Source organism: Zophobas morio, unplaced genomic scaffold, assembly GCF_036711695.1.
Source record: "Zophobas morio isolate AGI-343-1 ecotype UQ-CSIRO unplaced genomic scaffold, CSIRO_AGI_Zmor_V1 ptg000044l, whole genome shotgun sequence".
NCBI classification, from domain to species: Eukaryota; Metazoa; Arthropoda; class Insecta; order Coleoptera; family Tenebrionidae; genus Zophobas; species Zophobas morio.
This window is the reverse complement of record NW_026972149.1, coordinates 3,595,475-3,617,368: the sequence shown is the minus strand read 5'-3', so window position 1 is coordinate 3,617,368 and position 21,894 is coordinate 3,595,475. Positions and strand designations below refer to the sequence as shown.

At 34.9% G+C, this 21,894-nt stretch overlaps 3 protein-coding genes across 7 annotated transcripts; 2 read left to right on the top strand and 1 right to left on the bottom strand.

Moving 5' to 3' along the window:
• Positions 1-439: 439 nt before the first annotated feature.
• LOC135141474 (carnitine O-palmitoyltransferase 2, mitochondrial) lies at positions 440-3,272 on the bottom strand. Its single transcript, XM_064072605.1, has 8 exons — positions 3,201-3,272; positions 2,901-3,113; positions 1,805-2,853; positions 1,565-1,758; positions 1,329-1,498; positions 1,120-1,233; positions 771-1,072; positions 440-719 (listed from the first exon to the last, which is right to left on the bottom strand). The coding sequence occupies exons 2-8, from the start codon at positions 2,901-2,903 to the stop codon at positions 590-592; spliced, it is 1,962 nt and encodes a 653-aa protein (XP_063928675.1). The 5' UTR covers positions 2,904-3,113; positions 3,201-3,272; the 3' UTR covers positions 440-589.
• A 10,658-nt stretch (positions 3,273-13,930) lies between these two features.
• Positions 13,931-16,227, top strand: Rps6 (Ribosomal protein S6). Of its 2 annotated transcripts, XM_064072500.1 has the most exons (7): positions 13,931-14,032; positions 14,243-14,447; positions 14,500-14,645; positions 14,843-15,046; positions 15,249-15,430; positions 15,788-15,827; positions 16,002-16,227. In XM_064072500.1, exons 1-6 carry the CDS (start codon positions 14,027-14,029, stop codon positions 15,789-15,791), a joined length of 747 nt encoding a protein of 248 aa, XP_063928570.1. In that variant the 5' UTR covers positions 13,931-14,026; the 3' UTR covers positions 15,792-15,827; positions 16,002-16,227. The 2 variants fall into 2 exon arrangements, with proteins under 2 accessions (XP_063928570.1, XP_063928571.1); XM_064072501.1 differs by lacking the exons at positions 15,788-15,827; positions 16,002-16,227 and having other exon boundaries at positions 15,249-15,478.
• Positions 16,228-16,596: 369 nt separating this feature from the next.
• Positions 16,597-20,498, top strand: LOC135141767 (tyrosine-protein kinase CSK-like). 4 transcript variants are annotated; one of them, XM_064073177.1, is made up of 9 exons: positions 16,597-16,738; positions 17,120-17,187; positions 17,257-17,400; positions 18,520-18,704; positions 18,751-19,081; positions 19,135-19,614; positions 19,660-19,746; positions 19,795-19,887; positions 19,938-20,496. In XM_064073177.1, exons 2-9 carry the CDS (start codon positions 17,158-17,160, stop codon positions 20,019-20,021), a joined length of 1,434 nt encoding a protein of 477 aa, XP_063929247.1. In that variant the 5' UTR covers positions 16,597-16,738; positions 17,120-17,157; the 3' UTR covers positions 20,022-20,496. The 4 variants fall into 4 exon arrangements, with proteins under 4 accessions (XP_063929247.1, XP_063929250.1, XP_063929249.1 ...); XM_064073180.1 differs by lacking the exons at positions 16,597-16,738; positions 17,120-17,187 and having other exon boundaries at positions 17,329-17,404; positions 19,938-20,498; XM_064073179.1 differs by lacking the exons at positions 16,597-16,738; positions 17,120-17,187; positions 17,257-17,400 and adding an exon at positions 17,894-18,114 and having other exon boundaries at positions 19,938-20,498.
• The last annotated feature ends 1,396 nt before the right edge of the window (positions 20,499-21,894 follow it).

The window sequence follows — 21,894 nt, the reverse complement described above, 5'->3', positions numbered from 1 at the left end:
ATTTAGGCAACCAATATTCCACTTCGTTTCAAAAATCCCGCCTAATCAAAACGGTTGGGCAAGGACACGTTGTTCCAATATTTGACGAGCTGTCTCTACTGTATGGTACACTGTGCTCCGATAATGCAACAAATTTTGTAGGCGGAAGAAATGAACCAACTAATTTCATCACCAGCGACGAGTTTAAAAATAGTGTACGAAAGGGTTTGCAAGATCAAATAAAATGGTTTTTTATACCTCCCAAATCACCGAATTTCGGAGGAATTTGGGAAGGTAATATTAAATCAGTAAAACGTCATTTAAAGAGGGTGATTGGGAGTGCGTTGCTCACGTTCGAGGAAATGTGCACCTTCCTCATCTATGATACGTAGTGCCAATTCTACACAACTTTTGGCGGGTCATTCGATTAATGGCAAGGTGAACATATTAAACGAAAACGTACAAGTACCTAAATATTTTATTGATTTATAAAATAGTACAAAACTATACCTCTGTCACGTCATCACTTTTGAAATTTAAACGATCTAAACCATAACTGAATAAAAACCACCAAACCAAATAACAAAATGAATACAATTGCTTATCAAATTTAGTTGGCTTGTAAAATAGCGAAAATCTCCTCGAAAGACTTCTTCAAAGCACCAATAAAGTCTGGTCCATTAGTACGGTCCTTGTAATTCGTAACTAGAGCTCCCAGAAACTCGTCCTTAATCGCATACCTTGAACAGTTCGTCTTGCTTTCTGAAATTAAAAACTCGGTCCTTACTTACCCCATGCCGAATCCATCTGGTACCACCGGCCCGAAACCCCCCGAAAATATAGCCGGAGAGTTTAAGGTACTCGTGGACATGACGTCGTAGCCAATGTGCGCATACTCAGGATCGTCAAAAATGTTGTTTTTGATTCCATTCTTTTCCCCCATTGCTTTAAGGGCGAAAAGATGGCGATCAAAACCTTGTCCCATCGCCGCTTCTTTAATCAGACGATTGTGGATTGAGGAACACTTTTGGATCATTGATTTTAACTCAGGCACTGAAGGCTTATTTTGTGAATTGAGGGCTAGAGTGAAGGCCTATAATCGGTCTATAGAAGTATGGGACACGAAGATCACCTGTTTACCTTTGTAGCGGTAGTACATGGACGAATTGCCTCGGTTCTACCATGTTTAAAGGCAGCGGTACTGCAGGATTCGTACGTAGATACGAAATTGCCTGTCAGTTTATGGTATCCAACCTAAGAGCGATTTTCTATTTTATAATTCAAAAACGGTTTATATGATGTTAGGACAAGAAAATGCGTTCCACGTTACTCAATTTTTTACTACATACCTGAAATCCCAACTGCATTACAGCATCAGGACTAACTTTATTTTTCTTGCACGTATCTTTCCCAATGCCTTCGAAAATCGTATAATTCACATCTAAATTATCACAAATAGCTTTATATTCGACCTTGGCTTGATCAATACAACTTTTTAAATGATCGTTTAAATGAATATCTGAAATTAAATCACGTGACATAACCTCACTTCCTTTACAAAAATATCTAAATGAATTAAACAAACCTAAACGATTCACAGACAAAGAACTTTCTTCTGTCGTTTTCGTATCCGGATGAATCCTTGGTTTGTTTTTCGAATCCTTGAAAACTTCTTCTGTGTAACGTAAGACTGCAACGCCATCTCCCCACGCGTGTTCGAAATTGACAGCAGTAACGCCATCTTTGGCCACTATTAGGGAAAACGATTTGTCAAACCACCTATAACTTGATCTTAGCAAGATTTTAAACGGTGGGGTAAACAAACCTGTTGGTTCCGTCCCCATGGAGAAATTGCGTTGTGATTTTACATGGATCATTTCCGGGCATATCGTCGTCAAGAGAAATATGGAACAAAGCTGAATCAATTGTTTTTAATTGAGTTTCGTTTCCATTTTCTGCTAACTCGTGTCGAATTGTGGCCCATTTGTTGCGTTCAAGGGTTGTAAGAATCCCTACCGGATGTTTACTTGGTTCTATTGTATCATTCAAAATAAATTTCAAATTGTCTAAAATTTGACTGGCAGGAATGATGTCATTGCTAACTGTTAATACTTTAAAAGCGTAGAAATGACCTTTGTACTGAACGGTAATATGCTTAGATTCTGGATTATCGACAAGTCTGTCTTTGTCGATTTCGGGAATACGAGTGGTCTGGAACAAGTTTGGATATTGGCTCATATCTAGAGGAAATGCTTTGTTAAAATAAGCATAAATATATGCTAATTTCGGTGGTAGTTTGCTTGCAATGTAGTTGAAACGTTCGTTGTCGCTTTTCGCTGGTTGCAAATGGTAAATGTCGGGTTGAAGCAACTCCGATTTTAACGTTCTATAAAATCTTAAAGAACTAACAATTAAGTTCGTTGTCCTAATCAGTTGGTCATTATACTCTGGTTTATCGTCGTTATTAAAAACCAATATTGGGTTACAGTTAAGCGGTAGTGGAGTCCTTGATCTCAAATACTTATCAAACCATAATTCACTGATGTAGCTTGTGTGTTTATTTTTCCCATCGTAGTCTTTAAGAATTCGTTGTAACTGCTTTCCAACCCCATCTCTAAATCGGTTTACGTTCGTCTCAGTTTTCGTGTACGATTCATCGATTAATAACGGTCTCTGTGCGGCTAAATATCGCTCGCACGTCAATTTTAACTCAGGAATTGGTAATCTGGGCAATCCGGGTTGAAAATGTGAGGTTGGAATTTGACTTTGTTGTATGAACTGATATTCCACATAGTCTTTACTGACTAAATTTTTGTCAACAAGTTTCAAAATTGCTCTTGATTGGCTTTGCAAAGGGGTATATTTTAGGAAGACCTACACAGAAATGTATTGTTTTCGTTTTTAACTGGAAAAACACTCACCATATTTCTTTGTTGTGGGTTTCACTATGACCTATATGACTATATACATTGAAAGAAATTTATTTAGTGTAAAAATATATAAAATAGAGTTCACTGATTCATCTTTGACCTATACTCTAAACTACCACCACTGTCACCAAACGTCATTGAACTGTCGCTTTCTTATCAACTGTCAAATAATCACCACAGAGTTATTCAATGTAGATCGCGAATCTGAAAGCAATCTGTCAGAATATTACTTAACGAGACACTACAAAGTAAAATAATACGTCTTTAGTAAGAAAACTAATGCTTACGTACCCCTCTGGAACTTCCGCGAGTAACATATGGAACATATCCACTTTGAGCGCATTAACATTATTAATTAACAACAAAATGCATTAAAATATCATTAATGTTAAATAGCTAAGAGCGCTTTTATATTTAGATATTACTTTAGGTAGATAACCCAATATACATGAAATTATTAATGAACTGAATATGCGAAAACTACATGTTGAGATGACGTCATCAAATTTTTTGACGGATTGATCAGAGAAATTTTTATGACTGTTTGACGTGGTGAAAATACACAATAAATTAAATTAGAGACAATACAATTCAAAATGTGAAAACATATATTTTACAAACTGTAAAGGATACAGAATAACATAAAATACGATACATGTAAATTGGTAGTAAGATAGCAAAAATGCATGCATTACATTATAAATACAAAACGTTAACATTTATTTGTGGTGTCCAACGTAGTGTCCATACTTCACGGATATAAGTCACATAGTTTGCCCATGGACCACTGTAGGTACATATGTAGCACTTCATTGACCATCGTTTCCAGAAACTATCTGAGTTGTTCAGTCAACCGATATCATGACAACGTATTAGCTGGTATCGTTTGCTCCAGGTGGTGTATTTTGAACCTTTCCCAGTCAAAAAATGTCCTGGGTTCAAGATTGTTTTGGATCGTTGGATAGTGGGAATAAAGGAGTTCAGACGAGTTTCAATCATTGTTAATGTTATTTGTGATAAATTTTCCTAATCAGTTTATGAATTATTCTATAGAAGAATCAATGATGTTAATTTACCCCTTGATAATATGTCGTCTATTAATAGGTAGTTTTATTCAGGCAATTTGAATTGATTATGATTAGACTTTAGTTGTTCATTTATGGCCTTGGTTTTTGAACTAGACAGTTCTGTCAATTTCAGTACTTAATTCAAATCTATCCCTTGATAATATTTCTATTAGTAGGTAGTTTTATTCGGCAATTTGAACTGATTAGACTTTGATCTGACAAACCGTATTTTCCCCTTCCATGATTACTTAATATCAATTAAATACAAAATAACAATGATCAGAGTTCGTATGGAGGAAGGAGGAATGGAACTGACCCTAGGACTCCAATTTTCCGTAATTTTTGGACTCCATATCTGTCATTGGAGGTAACTTCGCAGAGTAGATCAATACACATCTTCACCATGGTGACACTGATCTGAGCTTGAAGGACCAGAACATATTGAGGTAATTATTTGTTACTGAATATAGTAATATGCTACACATAAAATTGAAAAGTGGTAACTGTAGATAGAAGATTCATCGTTATCCCAAACTTGCCGTTGTCTTCCTTGTGAAAACATGGTGAAAATCAGAGAGTGAAAATATTGATATACACTGCGTTTCATATAAAATGCACCACCTAGAAGGAGTAGGCGTAGAATGTAGAAATTTGGTGGAGAAGACTGTTGCATATAAACAAACAATTGATTAAAATTTGAAAGAAAAACTACTACTTGTTTAGATAATATACCGAGTGTTATTCGATTTTTATTAATTTTTTGATTATGTTTTAAAGATACTTGAGTAAGATTCTTTTGCAATTTTACTTGACATTTGTCATTATTGTGCTTGCAAAAATGCTACGAGTTCACACACGAGGTAATTTTCAACAGATAACACCTATTGAAAGAGGGCGAATGATTGGGATGCATGAGGCTAGTTTACCATTTCGGGAAATCACCAGAAGACTCGGCCCAACGGATTCTGCGATATTAAGAACAAGTCGAGAATGGAACAACGAAGAGCTACAAATGCGTCGCAGGGGTACCGACCGTTTCAGAGTCACCCAAGAACGCGAAGATCATTTGCTAAGAAGAAGTGTTATTCAGTACCCTTGGTAACCATAACGATCAGTCGGGATGGACTGGATGACAGCAATTGGGCACAGAATCCGAGGAGTACCATCTACCGCCAAATTCGTTCCTTTGGCTTGAGATCTTATCGTCCAAACTGCAAACTTCCCTTACCACAAGAACACAAAACTACCAGGCTTCACTGGTACCAAGACAGGCAGCAATGGCTGTAATAGTGGAATGTCATAATGTTTAGGAACAAGTCTAGGTCTTGTTTGTGGCACTCTGATGGACGCATACGTGTTCGAAGGCCTTGAGGCCAAAGGTAAAATCTGGAATTTGTACAGAGATGTCATATCGCTCTAACACCTGGAGTAATGATATGGGATGGTATACACATCTGTTGAAGTACTCCCTTAGTGTTCATTCCAGGCACGCTAAATGCCCGGCATTACATCGTTAACGTGTTAAATCAATTTCTTTTTCCTTATCTCTCGAACCGTCGAAGAACATCTTTTGAACAAGATAATGCGTGGCCTCATGTGGCCATATTAACTTAAAGAGTGTTTGACGAAAATAACGTCAACTTCTTACCCTGGCCTGCCCTATCACCAGATTTATCAACAATCGAAAATGTTTAGGATTTAATGCATAGAAGGCTGCGCAATTTACCACATCCTCCAAAGACTTTGGAAGAATGTCTACAACAAATTCAAAATGCCTGGAATGAGATACCCCAGCAGGCAATAGATCATCTCATTTTAAGCATGCCTAGAAGAATACAGTCTTGTATTCGTGCACGTGGAATTTTAACACATTATTAACATTTCTTGTGTTAGACATTTTATTTTTTCTTTGAAATTTTAATCAAATGTTTGTCTACGTGCAATAGTCTTCTCCACCAAATTTCAACATTCTACGCCTACTCCTTCTAGGTGGTGCATTTTATTTGAAACGCAGTGTATTATAACAGTTCCGTTTCAGGGTGAACGACGCAGGCGCATTTCATATCATATGAAAATTCATGAACACTCTGAATTACTTTTTGCTTGTTGTGAAACATACATATTCGAGGCTGTTTATTAAAATAGCAACAAACATTTTTATTTCAAATTTGGCGCCAATAGAATTTGGCAAATGGAATATATTTTTTTGAATTAAAGACTAATAAGAGAACAACAAAGCTGCAAACAAGTCTAATTTAAAACGGAAGAATGGTATTAAAAAAAAAAATTGGTTAACAGTTAGTTCGCAGCGAAAGTACAATGAAATATATCCAGCATTTTCGCGTTGAGTTTTTACTTTACATAATTTTGTGATGACCTCATCAACATTTTTGCAAGGACACGTATCTGAACTTAGATTGGTGCAGTTACTTGTTTGGTAAATGACTGAACAATATTAAGAGTAATCACTGGAATGAATAGCGGGTGGGTGGGCGGGGCTATCACTTGTTTATGAAAGATTCTGTTGGAAAAAGTTGAGCTTAGCCCCACCCACCCACCCGTTCTCTATTTTTTTTTCTTTAGAAATAAGAAATAAATATTATAGCAAAGAAGTATAACAAAAATATTACGATTAACGCTTTTTTTGAATACCCTACGTTTTATTAGCTCCCATGCTCACTTTACAAAAAAACATAGAATTCGCCCCGCCTCCATTTCAGTGATTCCTTTTGTCTAGTCCGAATGAAAGGTGGATTTCAACAGCCAGTGTGGGAGGGGCTAGTATTTGCTAAAATAAGACTGATTGTGGCAAACGACATACCCTCTAAGAAAACTTGCTAAGATAAGACTGAACAATATTAAGAGTAGTCACCGGAACGAAGAACGGGTGGGTGGGCGGGGCTACTACTTGCTGATAAAACTAGCAAAAAGCTAAATTTAGCCCCGCCCACGCCCTTCTCCATTTCACTGACTTATTTTATTCAGTGTAAAATGGAAATTGAAAAATAACAGTATTGTACTCCCAAAATTTTATGCGAAAATGGAGACTCATTGACTCATTCCTTAATTTTTTGAGCCACCTGTTTAAGGAAATCTAAAAAATATGAATGCAATTATAAATCATATTTTGGGTAGAATTTATTCGGCAAAATTTTGAGATGACGTCATTAATTTTTTGGGGGAATAAACAGATATATTTTGATCAACAATTAACCATGCTTACAATAACTTCAACAGGTCTGCAAGATTTCAAGGTATTCATTTTTGCAATTCTTGATTTATTCAATAAAAAAATTGACCGATTCATTTTTTGGGTCACCTGTATAAGGAAATCTAAAAAATATTAATACAATGATAAATTACAATTACAGACTGATCATATTAGGCACATTTTAGATAGGATTTATTCAGCAATATTTTGAGGTGACGTCATCAGTTTTTTAGGGGGGATGAGCAAATACATTTTGATCAAAACTTTACCATGATTATAACTTTAAAACAGTTTTAAAGATTCAAAATTAAATTGCAAAATGTTGTAATAATAATTTCGAATTTTTTCCAAAAATCTGGACGTTTCGGGTAAAAACTCAACACGGCGTCATAAACTACATGTGTAGGACTATAGAGAAGAAGAAATATTTTTGGAAGTGCAGACTGATGATTAGAGAGCGGAAAATATGCAGCAAAAATTTTGGGAAATATGATCATATGACATGCATCAAATTTATGCAAATATGCAATAACTTTCTTAATATATGCAGAGATATGCAGTTGCATATGCTCCAAAAATAAAAAAAGGGTAATAACCGAACTAAATTTATTTACAAATTGCAAAAACACCTTACCTTTTATTACAAAAAATACATAAATCACATTGCAAAGTGTTTAATTAGATCTCACTGACAAATAAATGACATTTTATAAGATAATATTGTTATACTAAAAAATAAATATAGGTAAACAGAACGAATTAAAAAATACTAGTAATCGACTATTTAATTACTATTTTGGTAACAATTTATTTTTTAATATTTTTCGAAATATTCTAACAAAAATTTTTCCGGTGATTCTAAAGTATGTATTTGTAAATAGAAAAACTGCGTACTGCGTCCACAGATGTAAAAATACTTATCGGATTAGAGCAGGCACAACAAAACACAGCTCCTTCTTGAAGAATAAGTTCAGGAAAAGGTTTAATTCATAAATTAATTTGAGTTATCTATATATTGACACACATCTCTATCGCTTTAAATACTTAAATGCAAACTCACGATGAAAAATAATAGGATAACGTCCCTTCGACCACCATAAAACATACCATTAATACACTTAAGTAACGAACAAAAATATTGAAATGAACGGTATTTCCAAAAGTAATTAGGATCCGAAATTACCTGGAAGGATGGCTTAACACCCAGTGCATTGATTAAATACATATAGATAGACCCATGCTATTGTTTGGAGCGAACAGGCCAACGGCCGGCGAACAAGAGATGGCGCACCAACAGTCGGCCGTCAAACGCCGGCGAAAAGCTTGGACACCAATCGCGCGCGTAGATAACCCAAATCGCAGCAACAATACATTTAATAAAGCTACCACTCGACAGAGGGCGACGAAAACAATGTGTAAAAATCTCATAGTAACCATTTATATAATTTGCAACGTTGCCAGATGAGCCTAGCACAACTTTGCCGTTATTTCTAGTCGATTAGATTTTATTTCGTTTAAAAGTTTCTGGTGAATAAATGGAATTATTATAATGAATAAACAATACAAACAAATTATTACTTGTTATTTTAAATACTTGTTAGTGTTGATGAAAACATAAATGGTAATTAAAGTTATTCTAAATACGGTCCGGTAGCTCAAATTTTACAGTACGAGTGATATGTTTCAGGACGAGTAGGTAGCCGAGTCTTTAATTTCGAAACGAGTACTGCGAAAAGAGTTACCGGACGTATGTTGTTATGTATTTTATTTCATACTGTCAACATACTTTTTTATTCGATAATATTATTATTATTTTGAGAAAAAATCCAAATCAAGTCACTTTTTCTGACATCGTTAGCAACCGCTCTTTGGTAAATGTTTTAATTTGTTTATTCGTGCAAATCAGCATCATATGTTTAAACACATAGTACTTATAACACTTTACAGGACTTATTGTTTTGTATAATCCGACTCGATGGACGAATGTTTTGTGCAATCCGTCTCGAAGGACCAATGTTTGTGCAACTCGGCTCGTCCTACCAGTATTTTTTGTAATCTGGTTGATACGACAATGTGATACCGAATTGTACTTTGATATTGCTCCAAGGACCTTTGTTTTCTTGCGTGCGAGATAATAGACGGCGTTCGGTTTCGATGTTTAATACAGGACGGTTACAGAAGTACTAAATTTACATTTGTATTTACAATAACAGGTAAAGCAAAAGAGACCCAAAAGGGTCAGTGGCCGCTTCCGGAAATGGAAGACTTGTCCTTTTTGGCCACGGAGGTAGAAGAGTGTCTCTTCTACCTCCGTGTTTTTGGCTCAATTTTATCGGACTTGTCCGTTTTTTTGATTTTACCGGAATAGTTCGATCCAGTAAAACGTCAAACTTGACATAGTATGAAGTAAAATAAATAAATTTTATGATGTAAATACAATTAATTGTATCGATAATAATTCGCTACTGAAAATTTATTGAAATATAATTTGTGTTAAAAAAAGATTTTTTTGGTTTTATGGTTTATTAAATGTAATTAAAATAAATAATATCAAGAACTTGTATTATATATCAAAAACATTCATTGTAAATAAGAAAATTATGTAAATAAACCATAAAACCATACAAAATTTTCCTGCGACCTCTATTCAAAATCCCAGTTTACCAATAGGAATTAAGGCACAAAGATGTTTCACTGAATTTATTACCGATTTTTCAAGAAAAGTATGCTTATAAGCCTATAAGCGTCTAATGGGTTAAAACAACAAATAATAATCACAATTTATTTGTTTTATATGTTCATTACAATAATCCCATTTATTTACCAGAAACTTCTAAATGAAATAATATCTGGTTGACGAGAAATATCCGCAAATTTGTGTTAGGCTCATCTGGCAACGTTTTCGGTAGGTAGGTATCAATGGAATAATGCGATTAGGTATACTGACCGTTTTAAGGAGTGCTCGTCCAATAGTGCGTAAACTAAAAGATTTGGTAATTTTCTTGGAAGAGTTTGTTTCTTCAATGAAAATTTATGGTTTTTAATTCTTCGGCCGCTTCAAAGTCTCGCCATGTGAAAGTAGATTATTTGATAACCTGTTTCGTAATAATTGTAAATACGAACAAAAGCATATTTGCATATTCTAAACAACTGGCCATATCGATTCCAAACTTGTACAGATATGTTTTTTATTGTTTCTGTTTTCAATGAAATAAATTTTATTTGCAAAATACCTAATGTCTAACGACATATCACGCATACATACTACCCCATTTACTATATTTTCAATCTGTGCATTTTTCGCTTCATTCGTAGGAGCCAAGTAAGAAGTATCAGTGAGACCGGCGGACTTTCAATAGCTCGTAAATGAAAAGATTTAGTAAAGTTTCCTAGAACAGTCTGTCTCTTCATAAAAAAATTTAGACATTTTTACTATGAAATATAGGTACAATACGGTATATTCCATTGTTTGTTTTCTTTGAGATACGACTAGTTCTTGTCCCGAAGTGAAACACCAAAAAGTCTAAAGTCCGGAAATCAGAGTGAATTTTAAAACACATAAAACGACTTCTTTATTTATTTAAATATTGTCCTGTAACGTCCTGCGACGTGGAATGGAGTTTCTTAATGTACAAAAGTATGTTAGATAATAACCGAAAAATTTTCTTGATTAAAACTAAAGGAAACACAATTATTACTTGGAATAAAAATAAAGAATATCAAGAACTTGTGCTATGTATTAAAAATATTTAATTTCAAATAAGTAAATTATGTTAATAAACCATAAAACCACAAAAATCTTTTTTTAACACAAATTATATTTCAATAAATTTTCAGTAGCGAATTATCGATATACTTAATTGTATTTACATCATAATAGTTATTTATTATACAAGCGGTTAAAGTGAATGTTTAATGAGCGGCCAGTTTAAGGCGAGAGCGGAGTATGCCGCGAGCGCCTTAAGACCACGAGTTACACATTCATTTTAACCGCGAGTGTAATACAAACTTTTATTCAATTTTGACAACCCCAAGTCCCAAATTGTGAAAAAATTGGTGATTCAAAGTTCACATTCGAGAAACGTCAGAATTGACAGCGACCAAATAAAAGTTTTATATGCGTAGAATTTAGGTTACAATATCAGGTGTGTGTGTGTAGTATGTGACTCTGGCGACGGTGTTTGTTTATTTTAAACAAACTAAAATTATCGAAAAATTGCAAAATCATGCAAGATTCCAACGGCAAAACTTGCTCCCAAAAAAGAGCAAATCAGAAAGTGTATCAAAAGTTCCTTAGATGGAAAGAGCAGCAAGGCATTGGAGAAATTACAGAAATGGTAACCATGGTTTTAAAACAGCAAAATAAAAATTTTATTTCGCTAGCGGTTTAAAAATTTTATGGTGCTACCGGATAAACCAAAGCTTTAGTGGCCTACTGACGGCAAAATAAACGTTTGTTTACATGTCAAAATTGAATAAAATTTATTTATTTTACTTTATACTATGTCAAGTTTGACGTTTTACTGGATCGAACGATTCCGGTAAAATCAAAAAAACGGACAAGTCCGATAAAATTGAGCCAAAAAGGACAAGTGTTCCATTTCCGGAAGCGGCCACTGACCCTTTTGGGTCTCTTTTGCTTTACCTGTTATTGTAAATACAAATGTAAATTTAGTATTTCTGTAACCGTCCTGTATTAAACATCGAAACCGAACGCTGTCTATTATCTCGCACGCAAGAAAACAAAGGTCCTTGGAGCAATATCAAAGTACAATTCGGTATCACATTGTCGTATCAACCAGATTAAAAAAAATATTGGTAGGACGAGCCGAGTTGCACAAACATTGGTCCTTCGAGACGGATTGCACAAAACATTCGTCCATCGAGTCGGATTATACAAAACAATAAGTCCTGTAAAGTGTTATAAGTACTATGTGTTTAAACATATGATGCTGATTTGCACGAATAAACAAATTAAAACATTTACCAAAGAGCGGTTGCTAACGATGTCAGAAAAAGTGACTCGATTTGGATTTTTTCTCAAAATAATAATAATATTATCGAATAAAAAAGTATGTTGACAGTATGAAATAAAATACATAACAACATACGTCCGGTAACTCTTTTCGCAGTACTCGTTTCGAAATTAAAGACTCGGCTACCTACTCGTCCTGAAACATATCACTCGTACTGTAAAATTTGAGCTACCGGACCGTATTTAGAATAACTTTAATTACCATTTATGTTTTCATCAACACTAACAAGTATTTAAAATAACAAGTAATAATTTGTTTGTATTGTTTATTCATTATAATAATTCCATTTATTCACCAGAAACTTTTAAACGAAATAAAATCTAATCGACTAGAAATAACGGCAGAGTTGTGCTAGGCTCATCTGGCAACGTTGCAAATTATATAAATGGTTACTATGAGATTTTTACACATTGTTTTCGTCGCCCTCTGTCGAGTGGTAGCTTTATTAAATGTATTGTTGCTGCGATTTGGGTTATCTACGCGCGCGATTGGTGTCCAAGCTTTTCGCCGGCGTTTGACGGCCGACTGTTGGTGCGCCATCTCTTGTTCGCCGGCCGTTGGCCTGTTCGCTCCAAACAATAGCATGGGTCTATCTATATGTATTTAATCAATGCCCAGTGGTACTTCCAAACTACCATAAAACCCAAACCTTTCCCAGTTATTTGAAGCTCAGGACAATATTTGCAATATGACTCATGAAATTTCGTCTTTCTAGAAAAATGCCGACCGAATGGTATTTTTTTTTTTCAAAGTAGCACAAAAATTGATAAAAATGCAAAATATGCACCCGTTACGTGAAATATGCAGCAGAAGGCAAATATATGCAAATAAGCATTTTTTTTATAGCTGTATTCATTTTTAATTAGCATGATTCGTTCACATATTAAATATCACGACTTATATGCAAAAAATAACGGATATGCAAATTTCATAAAATCCGCTCTCTACTGATGATAATGAGGATTGTCAATAAAGACCGATGGAAATAAAAGTTCTGGTGGCACAAACTAAACTTTTCATGATTTTGTTGACGTTTGTTTATAATTTCTAGTTTTTGTATTTTTTGCCGACAAAACCAAAGAGAATTTGTTTTTTTTTATTAATGTTTCTGTAATATTGTAATGTACCATATTAATCTTGGTTAAATTAGGGATAAATATCTGGTCACTAAAGCTATTATGAAAGTAGCCAACAACACAAAAGACAATCAATTTAGGGATATTAGTTTTGACATACGTGTTGCTTTAGAATGTGGATTGAAGCAATAACACAATAGAAGCAACAACTGTTATTTTGGACCTCCTCTAAACCTTGTTAGATTAAAGTGAGCAATATTTTTTCACTCATGGGATTCATCTTCAATGCCCATCTCCAACTCGACAAAAAATCTTCATGTGATCCAAATAAATTTAAATTATTGGAATTATCAACAAGGTGTATTACGCGTTGCCTGCTTTACATTGTTTATAATACTTAAATAATATATGCTGTACTTAAGCAAGTTAGTGTTTATCATTTTACATTTGTTCTACAATAAACTTTATTTTATTCACTCTCTTGTAAATTCAAAAGTGGGTGTGTATTAGGAACCCCAGATTTATGCCCTGGACGACCATTATTGATTTAAACTCTGGGAAACGTCCTTGACTACCCAGCGAACGCGCATGCTCGAAGTCTGTAATTTGGGTGGGGGTGGTGCGCCGTAGCCCAACATGTGGAATACGCAGGCGTACCGAGAGCTGACAATTCCTCATTTTTATTTATTTCTTTTTTCGTTTGGTTGTGCTGTTACATGGAAGCATCATGAAGGTGAGCGAAACAAGATTTTATTTCTCCAATTACATCGAAACTAACACAAAAATATAAGTTAAAGATTTGCGTGCGTAAAATCAAGTGACCATTGCGGTTAAAATTTTTCATGGCAACTTAGCGATGGTCGAGATACGGCTGGATCCATATTCAGCATACCACGTATGGAACTTTTAACCTCAGTTTTTAACAAAACGTACTTTTTTGCAGCTAAACGTGTCGTATCCTGCTACAGGATGTCAAAAGCTGTTCGAAGTGGTCGACGAACACAAAATTCGGATTTTCTATGAAAAACGGATGGGTCAGGAGGTAGAAGCTGACCCTTTAGGCGATGAGTGGAAAGGCTATGTCCTCAGAATATCTGGAGGAAATGATAAACAAGGCTTCCCCATGAAGCAAGGTGTTCTCACTAATAGTAAGCTAGAAACGTGGTGAAGTGATTTTATTGTAAAATGTTTGGTTTTAAGGCAGGGTACGACTCCTGTTGTCGAAGGGACATTCATGTTATAGACCCCGTCGTGACGGGGAAAGGAAAAGGAAATCAGTACGAGGATGCATCGTGGACGGCAATTTAAGTGTGCTTGCTTTGGTGATTGTGCGTAAGGGTGAACAAGTAAGTGCCCCAGATTTTTATTTTACGGTTTGCAGTCTGATACGCAATTAATGGTAGATTAATTGTTGTAAAAAGTACTGCGTTACATTAATGTAGTGTCTTACCACACGTCAATTTTTCCAAATTGATGTGGAATAGTCACTACAACAACTAATTTAATAGTTAAGGGATGTTACTAAACTAATTGAGGGTTTTAGGATATTCCTGGTTTAACCGATACAACTGTCCCCCGCCGCCTTGGACCTAAGAGAGCCTCTAACATTAGGAAACTTTTTAATTTGAGCAAGGAAGACGACGTGCGCCAATATGTTGTCAAACGCCCCTTACCACAAAAGGAAGGCAAAAAACAACGTTTTAAGGCGCCCAAGATCCAGCGACTCATTACACCAGTCGTACTACAGGTAAGTCGTCTCAGTGTTTGAAATTTATTGTCACATTCAGGCAGTTTCTTAGTTACCACTAAACTAACGAAGCGTTCATGTATGTGATAAATTATTATTGTGATGTTCATTTGCTTGCGCACTTTCGTAGGCACAAAATATTGCAATTACAGATCATTTTTGGCAATTATGTTTGGACTAATCGGATTTTCTTTTTCTTTAGCGCAAGCGCCACAGGTTGGCCTTGAAGAAGAAACGTTGTCTGAGACGTAAGGAACTCTCAGACAACTATGCCAAACTCTTGGCCCAAAGAAAGAAGGAATCTAAGGCCAAGAAGGAGGAGATGAAGAGGCGCCGATCTGCTAGTCTTCGTGACAGCAAATCTAGCAGTCACAGCGCCCAAAAGTAAACATTTATTATGTTATTTTCAGAATAAATTGCGTCACCATAGTATTTGATTTTTTTTATTTATTTATTTTAAATTGTATTGTGTGCAAGTTCTAGAGCTGACTGAATTTTTCTTGTTTGGTCAGTGTGATAAACTTGCAAAAAAAGTATAGTTCATATCCCTAGGATAATTCAATACTGACGAAGTATCTTTCTACTGAACTATGACAATGGTAGACAGTGTTCTTGTTCTTTTTGTGCCTTTTAGAATGTTGTGATTCTTTTTTCCAACCAACTTCAACTTTAGCGTCACTACATTCTAAAATCGTTTTGAAGAATGTGTAATTTGTGTCTTAACCGTTGAATTACTTTCAGGTAAATGCACATCATTCTATTCTAGAGCGATATTTTCAAGGTAATTTTATATAAAGTTTATTTATTTTTCTTTTAAGTAGAAATGATGAAATTGCACGTTTTGTCTTCTTTTCCCGTCTGATAAGTCTGATGACGTTTAATCACTGAAGTTTTTTAATTATAAATACTATATAATCACCAGAAAATTTTGATTGAAGTTGTGTTTTTGTTGCAGATGACTAATTGGAAACTAAGTGTATTTGGCGAACTATGTGTACCCACTAGATATTAAGTGTAATTGGCGAACCTTTAAATTTAAGTCTACGTTAGGTCGTTGTATTTGGCGAGCTAATAAACTTCTAAATCCACGTTCGCTTGGTGTATTTGGCGAACTAGTACATTTTTAAATCCACATTAGATCGTTGTATTTGACGAACTAATAAAGTTTTTTTTTGAATGAATCATGTTTTTGAATTCCCCAATCACTGAGTTCTAGCGCGCAGCTGCGGCTTTATTTTCATGAGTTGGAAGTGCCAACGGCACCGATTGTTATACACAGCCTAAGAGAGTTGGCTTCCCAAAGAAAATCATCTACCTTAAGTTACACTTTGTTATTCTATAAAATAAATCGTAACCCGAGCGGTTCTTAGCTACCTTTCTTCTGATTGAACAATAGCGGCAGTGAGACTCAGTCACATTGTAAAATTTTATTGTATGCAACAGAACGTTTCTAGTATAACGATTGCGTTCTAGAATCGTTCCACAGCGATGTATAATGTGTTGCCTACTTCAACTTTCCCCGAAATGAGAAAGTTGTAACCTGCATTATCAACTCTTCACAAAAACAAAATGGCTGTTGTTAGTTAGAATTGACGTTTTGATGTATGTTTTTGAAATTTAAACCCAGTTTCCTCCAAAAAAAATACACAGCGATGCTTCCATATTTTAAAATAGCGTAGTTTAAAAAAAGTGGTGAGTTTTAGTGTGGAGGGAAAGTCAGTGTGGTGCATTTTACCGAAATGTTGTTTAATGGGTCACTCATTGATATTAATACATTTGGCAATATTTTGCAAGAAATTTGGACAGGATCGAGTTTGTACAGCTCCAAGCGGTGAAAACACTTTGGAAATTGTCGCTTTTCTCGTGTGACTTTTACGAGCACGATTTGATTAATTTTTGATAGAAATGTATTATTCATTTCCGTTATTTATCAACTAATTACATGAATAACAAACGAAATTGTGTGAATAGATGTAAGGAATTTTTGTTGATGTAATTTCGGTAAAAGTGATTCTGTTTAATTCAATGCTCGTCCTTGCCTCACACTTTTCATTTATTTCATTTTCTTTCCAGTCAACGATGTTTTAAATCAAGTGATTTATTCTTGAGTGATGACCAGCCAAAACTCGCCATTTCCTCAGGTAAGTGAGTGATTTGAATACTAAATAAATTTCCGCGTTGTTTGGGTCATACCAATAGAAATTTTCCAGAGGTATCAGCACATTTTTGAGTACCGACAAACAGATGGTCAATGTTACCCCATGACCACTTCACATCCACCTACAGTTCCTGCCAGAGGAATCAAAAGAAGTACTCCCAGTGAAGTGACCCGTCTCCATGATGAGCCATCATGGGTGAGTTAGTGTCTTATTGTTTTCATGGGAATTATTTCCACACTTTTTCAATTATTATTTTTAAATAATGCGCAAATTCAGTACTCCAATTATTTTATTATATGTAGGAGGCAAAGTCTGGACGTTGATACAATAAAGTTAAGATGACATAACAACACAACCTTGAAATCATTATGTCATTACAATTCCATACTATTATGTTTGTATAATTAATTGTATGTACGAGTTATTGTGGTAATCTAATGCAGTTTTTCATTTGACGAAATCCCGCTTTATTGGTATTTAGTTATAAAATCGCTATAAATGCATTTAAATTGACGTTTTTAAATTAGTGAACACGAAGCAAGGACGATGCGATTTTTCCTTGTTTCTATTCTATGGAAATTATTATCACGGAATGTACTGTCAAAACGCACCGAGACTGTATACAAGTGGGCGTGGTTGTAACCTCATTGGTTCAGTTCGCAAATTTGAATAAATTTCATTGGTTTTAACATTACACGTACCTCCATAGTTATTGTTTATACATTAATTGGGAGATTGCGAATTTCCCCATGATTGATATAATGATAAAATGGTGACAGAGTGTGGCAGTGTTTATTGTTCCGTAACATCACCCAAAGATAAAATACTACGTATTATAATAAATTATTACCGGTTTTTAAACGAGGAAGAAAACGTCCTGTTTGTGCCGTGAAACTTTATAACAATTGGGTTTGTCATAAAAATGTTGAAAAATCACATATCAAAAAGTAGTTAGTGTGAGTACATACTTGACGCACATGAAAAACCCTTGCACATTTGACGTAAACGGAAAAGATAAATTCGCGTTTAGGAAATGACCTTGACGCACGATTTAACCAAACATAATGTTATGCTGGGATTTAACTGTAAATCACTTTATTAATCTAAATATAAATAGTTTAGTGGTATCCTGCCGCGTTTAAATGTGCGTTTGTTGAATAATTACTCGTATTTTTACGAATTACAACGAATGTGTAAGCCGCTGCGATACGTAAATGTTTCTTTAAATACTCGAGAAACGAGTTGCTAAGCAACGAAACTGACAATTTTGTACTGTTGTGTTGATGATTAGTGGACGAGTCGTTTTGGTTGCAGATGGCACCTAAAGATATGGCACCCCCCATGGACAATAGCGTCAAACACGACTGTAATTTAAGTTTAAGGTCTCCAAATAACATGAATATAAGCTCAGAATGTAACAATTTTAAAAATGTCCGTCATGATGTCAACGTGAACCACGTCCCAAGCCTAACGAGATCGAACTCTAAGTTTAATACACCGTAAGTTGAATATGCGTAATATTTGGATAAAATAATTGTAAGCCAGTTGGTTTCATGGTAATATTTCCCGGGAGAACGCCGAAAATTTATTATCTGCCCGAACGGACGGACTCTTCCTTGTTAGAGAATCAACGAATTTTCCTGGCGATTATACACTGTGTGTTTGCTATGATAGTAAGGTCGAACATTATAGGGTAAAATCGCACGGAGGCAAACTGACAATAGATGATGAGGAGTTTTTTGATAATCTCGAAGAAATGATAGAACATTATAAAAACGACGCCGACGGCCTTTGTACCAAATTAGTGAAGGCCCTGTGCAACGAAAAGGTGAAGGAAAACGACGATCTTTGTGTTATCTCAGAACAGGAGCTCGAAGTAAGTTAAACGCTAACGAGTATTGTGTGACTAGTACATGTGTGTATACCCAGATTTGCGAACCGATCGGTAAAGGAGAATTCTGCGAAGTGATGTTGGGTAAATGGAAGAAAAATAAAGTGGCTGTTAAGGTTTTAAAAGATTCCAGTGAAGCGGAAGCGATTTTGATGAAATCTTTACACCACGAAAATTTGGTGAATTTGTTGGGGATTGTGAGGAAAAAAGATCAAATATATTTAGTGACGGAATATATGAGTAAAGGGAGTTTAGTAGATTACTTGAGGTCGAGGGGACGCTTACACGTTACAAAGAAAGATCAAATTAATTTTGCGTATGACACTAGTTCGGGGATGGAATATTTAGAAAAAATGCATGTAGTTCATAGAGATTTAGCTGCCAGAAATGTACTCATCGCGGAAAATGGTGTGGCCAAGGTTTCCGATTTCGGATTAGCGAGGAAGGAGATGAATCCTACGTCTGAATCAGCAAAATTGCCTATTAAATGGACCGCTCCAGAAGCTTTAAAACGAAACGTAAGCAACATTTTCACTTTTTTCCGGTTTAACATCGTCTTTCAGATGTTTTCCAATAAATCAGACATGTGGAGTTTTGGGATTCTTTTGTGGGAAATTTATTCTTTCGGTAGAGTTCCTTATCCAAGAATAGTAAGTAGTTTGGTTTTGTGCGCATGCGTTACTCAAGTTTGGTTGTAGCCCCTTGCTGACGTTGTCAAACATGTAGAAAAAGGGTATAAAATGGAGGCTCCAGAAGGTTGTCCATCGGAAGTGTATGAAATCATGAGACAGGTGACTAATAAAAATCAAACTTGACTGAATTTAATATTTTTTTTGTCTAGGCGTGGGATTTAAATCCAGAGAAAAGACCGACGTTTCAGGATGTGAAAGCCAAACTTTTACACCTGAAGCAACAAACCTCCTGAAAAAATCGTTCTAGTGTGTAATGTAGGATTATGTGTGAGTGGACGTGAGTGCACATTGTGTGATCAACATTGTAATTACACTTTTATTGCAATTATTATTCTAATCATTATTTTAGATTTTTTATTGTACAATTATTATTTTTTTATGTGGTGTGCTTCAGGAAACTAGGAACATGTTTGACAACTTTTGCCGTACTTTTTTGTAAGATTTAATATTTATTTTTTGAAATTTGTGTAAATTTAGACGTACTTAAAGCAAGTGTTCAATCATGAATCAAAAATTTTATTTGCTTATAGAAATAATCTCACATTGGTTATTTAACTTGTAATATTTTGTAAATTTTTAAAAATTTATACTTTTCCGAAATTGAGATTCTTTATTTTATATATTGTTTAGTTATAAATAATGTCAAGACTCTATAGTTTTAAAAGCTGTAATTCTAGCTTTCATTGCCGATTCAAGTTAAGCTCATCTATTTTTGTGTAAACAATTTTTTTCGAGATATTTCATTTTGTTATTACGAATTTCGAGATTTTAAGTTAAATTGTAACTCAGCGACATCCATTTCAACAATCATTAAATGATAGAGATTAAGAATTGGCGGTTTTATTAAAATTTGCTTCGTAGTATACACCCGGACTATCGACTAGTGACGTCAGGTTTCGTTGCTTAGCAGCGTACAGTACGAGGTACGGTCAACAATCAAGAAAACTCGCCGCGTATCCAAAAATGGTGGGTAGGTTAGAAAAGTTCAACCCACATCCAGTAACAAGTGGTAAGATTATGTACTTTATGTTGTAATTGGAATTATAAAGCCCCTAACACACTCGACGCAAGGGCAAAGTAAATGGGTGCTTTATTTGGAAACTATGCGCATGACGGAAAAGTTGACCTTGACCCAAATATGTCAGTGGCATAACGTTAAAGTACATCTAAACATAATATTTATATTTACTCTAATTTTCATGTGAACGACACCATAAAGTTTACGTTTATAGCCATTATTATATGTTAAATTGACATTTTTTAACGTTTTGAGAATTACAATTTGTCAGTGTTCAACGTTACGTTTAAGTTTACGTCAACGTAAACGGAATTACAAACCTTGTGGTATCTAGAAACCGAAAATTATTATTAAACAAATCACATGTTTAATTTAAACACAACTACATATTTCTTGAGTGTTGATATTTTTACTATATGAAGTATTTAAGCGACGTAATTCATAGACGCGAGCCGTAAGTTGTCGTTCACATTTTATCTTAAAAGTTAACGCAAATACGTTTTTAAATAATGAACATATTTTTCATTCAGTACACACTTCGCACCAGGCCTACTTGGATATTAGAATGATTTAGAAAACCCGGTATTTGGATACTAAATACATTTTGCAATTTTGGATTTTAGCCAACCTGAATAAACATAATGTATTAAAATTTAACAATCCGACTGTGGTACGAATTTCGAGATCTGGTAATACCGAACGTTTTCGATGCGTCCGGACCGCTCATATCTGACAAATCAATAAAGTTTTCGAGCACACTTCATTCCTGCGATCTAATAACCGAGCAGCGCTACGTCGAATGTGTGCAGCCACTTTTCTAAAGGCTTTTTCACGTGACGTGAATGGAAACGCAGTCATAAAGTTAAATATGTGTCCTGTTATCGATTGTACACGTAACGGAAACTACGTTTGCATTCATAAAACGCCCTTGATGTATGGACTGGCCACAACCTCTGGGTAAAACTTGAATTTGAGATTGTTTGTTATGTATTTGTAAAATTTGATACGCGTTTTGGTTGCGTTGATGTTTTGTAATGATTTAGAACCACTTTTGGTGTCTGGAGTAGTTTTTCTTGTCGTTTATTGAA

Coding starts and splice junctions, on each gene's coding strand:
- Rps6 (XM_064072500.1), top strand. Junction 14,448..14,499: donor GCAAGGTGTTCTCACTAATA/GTAAGCTAGAAA, acceptor TTTGGTTTTAAG/GCAGGGTACGACTCCTGTTG. Junction 14,646..14,842: donor TTGTGCGTAAGGGTGAACAA/GTAAGTGCCCCA, acceptor TGAGGGTTTTAG/GATATTCCTGGTTTAACCGA.
- LOC135141474 (XM_064072605.1), bottom strand. Junction 1,759..1,804: donor CATGGGGACGGAACCAACAG/GTTTGTTTACCC, acceptor ATCAAGTTATAG/GTGGTTTGACAAATCGTTTT. Junction 720..770: donor CCAGATGGATTCGGCATGGG/GTAAGTAAGGAC, acceptor GAACTGTTCAAG/GTATGCGATTAAGGACGAGT.
- LOC135141767 (XM_064073177.1), top strand. CDS start 17,158: ATGACCAGCCAAAACTCGCCATTTCCTCAG. Junction 17,188..17,256: donor AAAACTCGCCATTTCCTCAG/GTAAGTGAGTGA, acceptor GAAATTTTCCAG/AGGTATCAGCACATTTTTGA. Junction 18,705..18,750: donor AACTCTAAGTTTAATACACC/GTAAGTTGAATA, acceptor ATTGTAAGCCAG/TTGGTTTCATGGTAATATTT.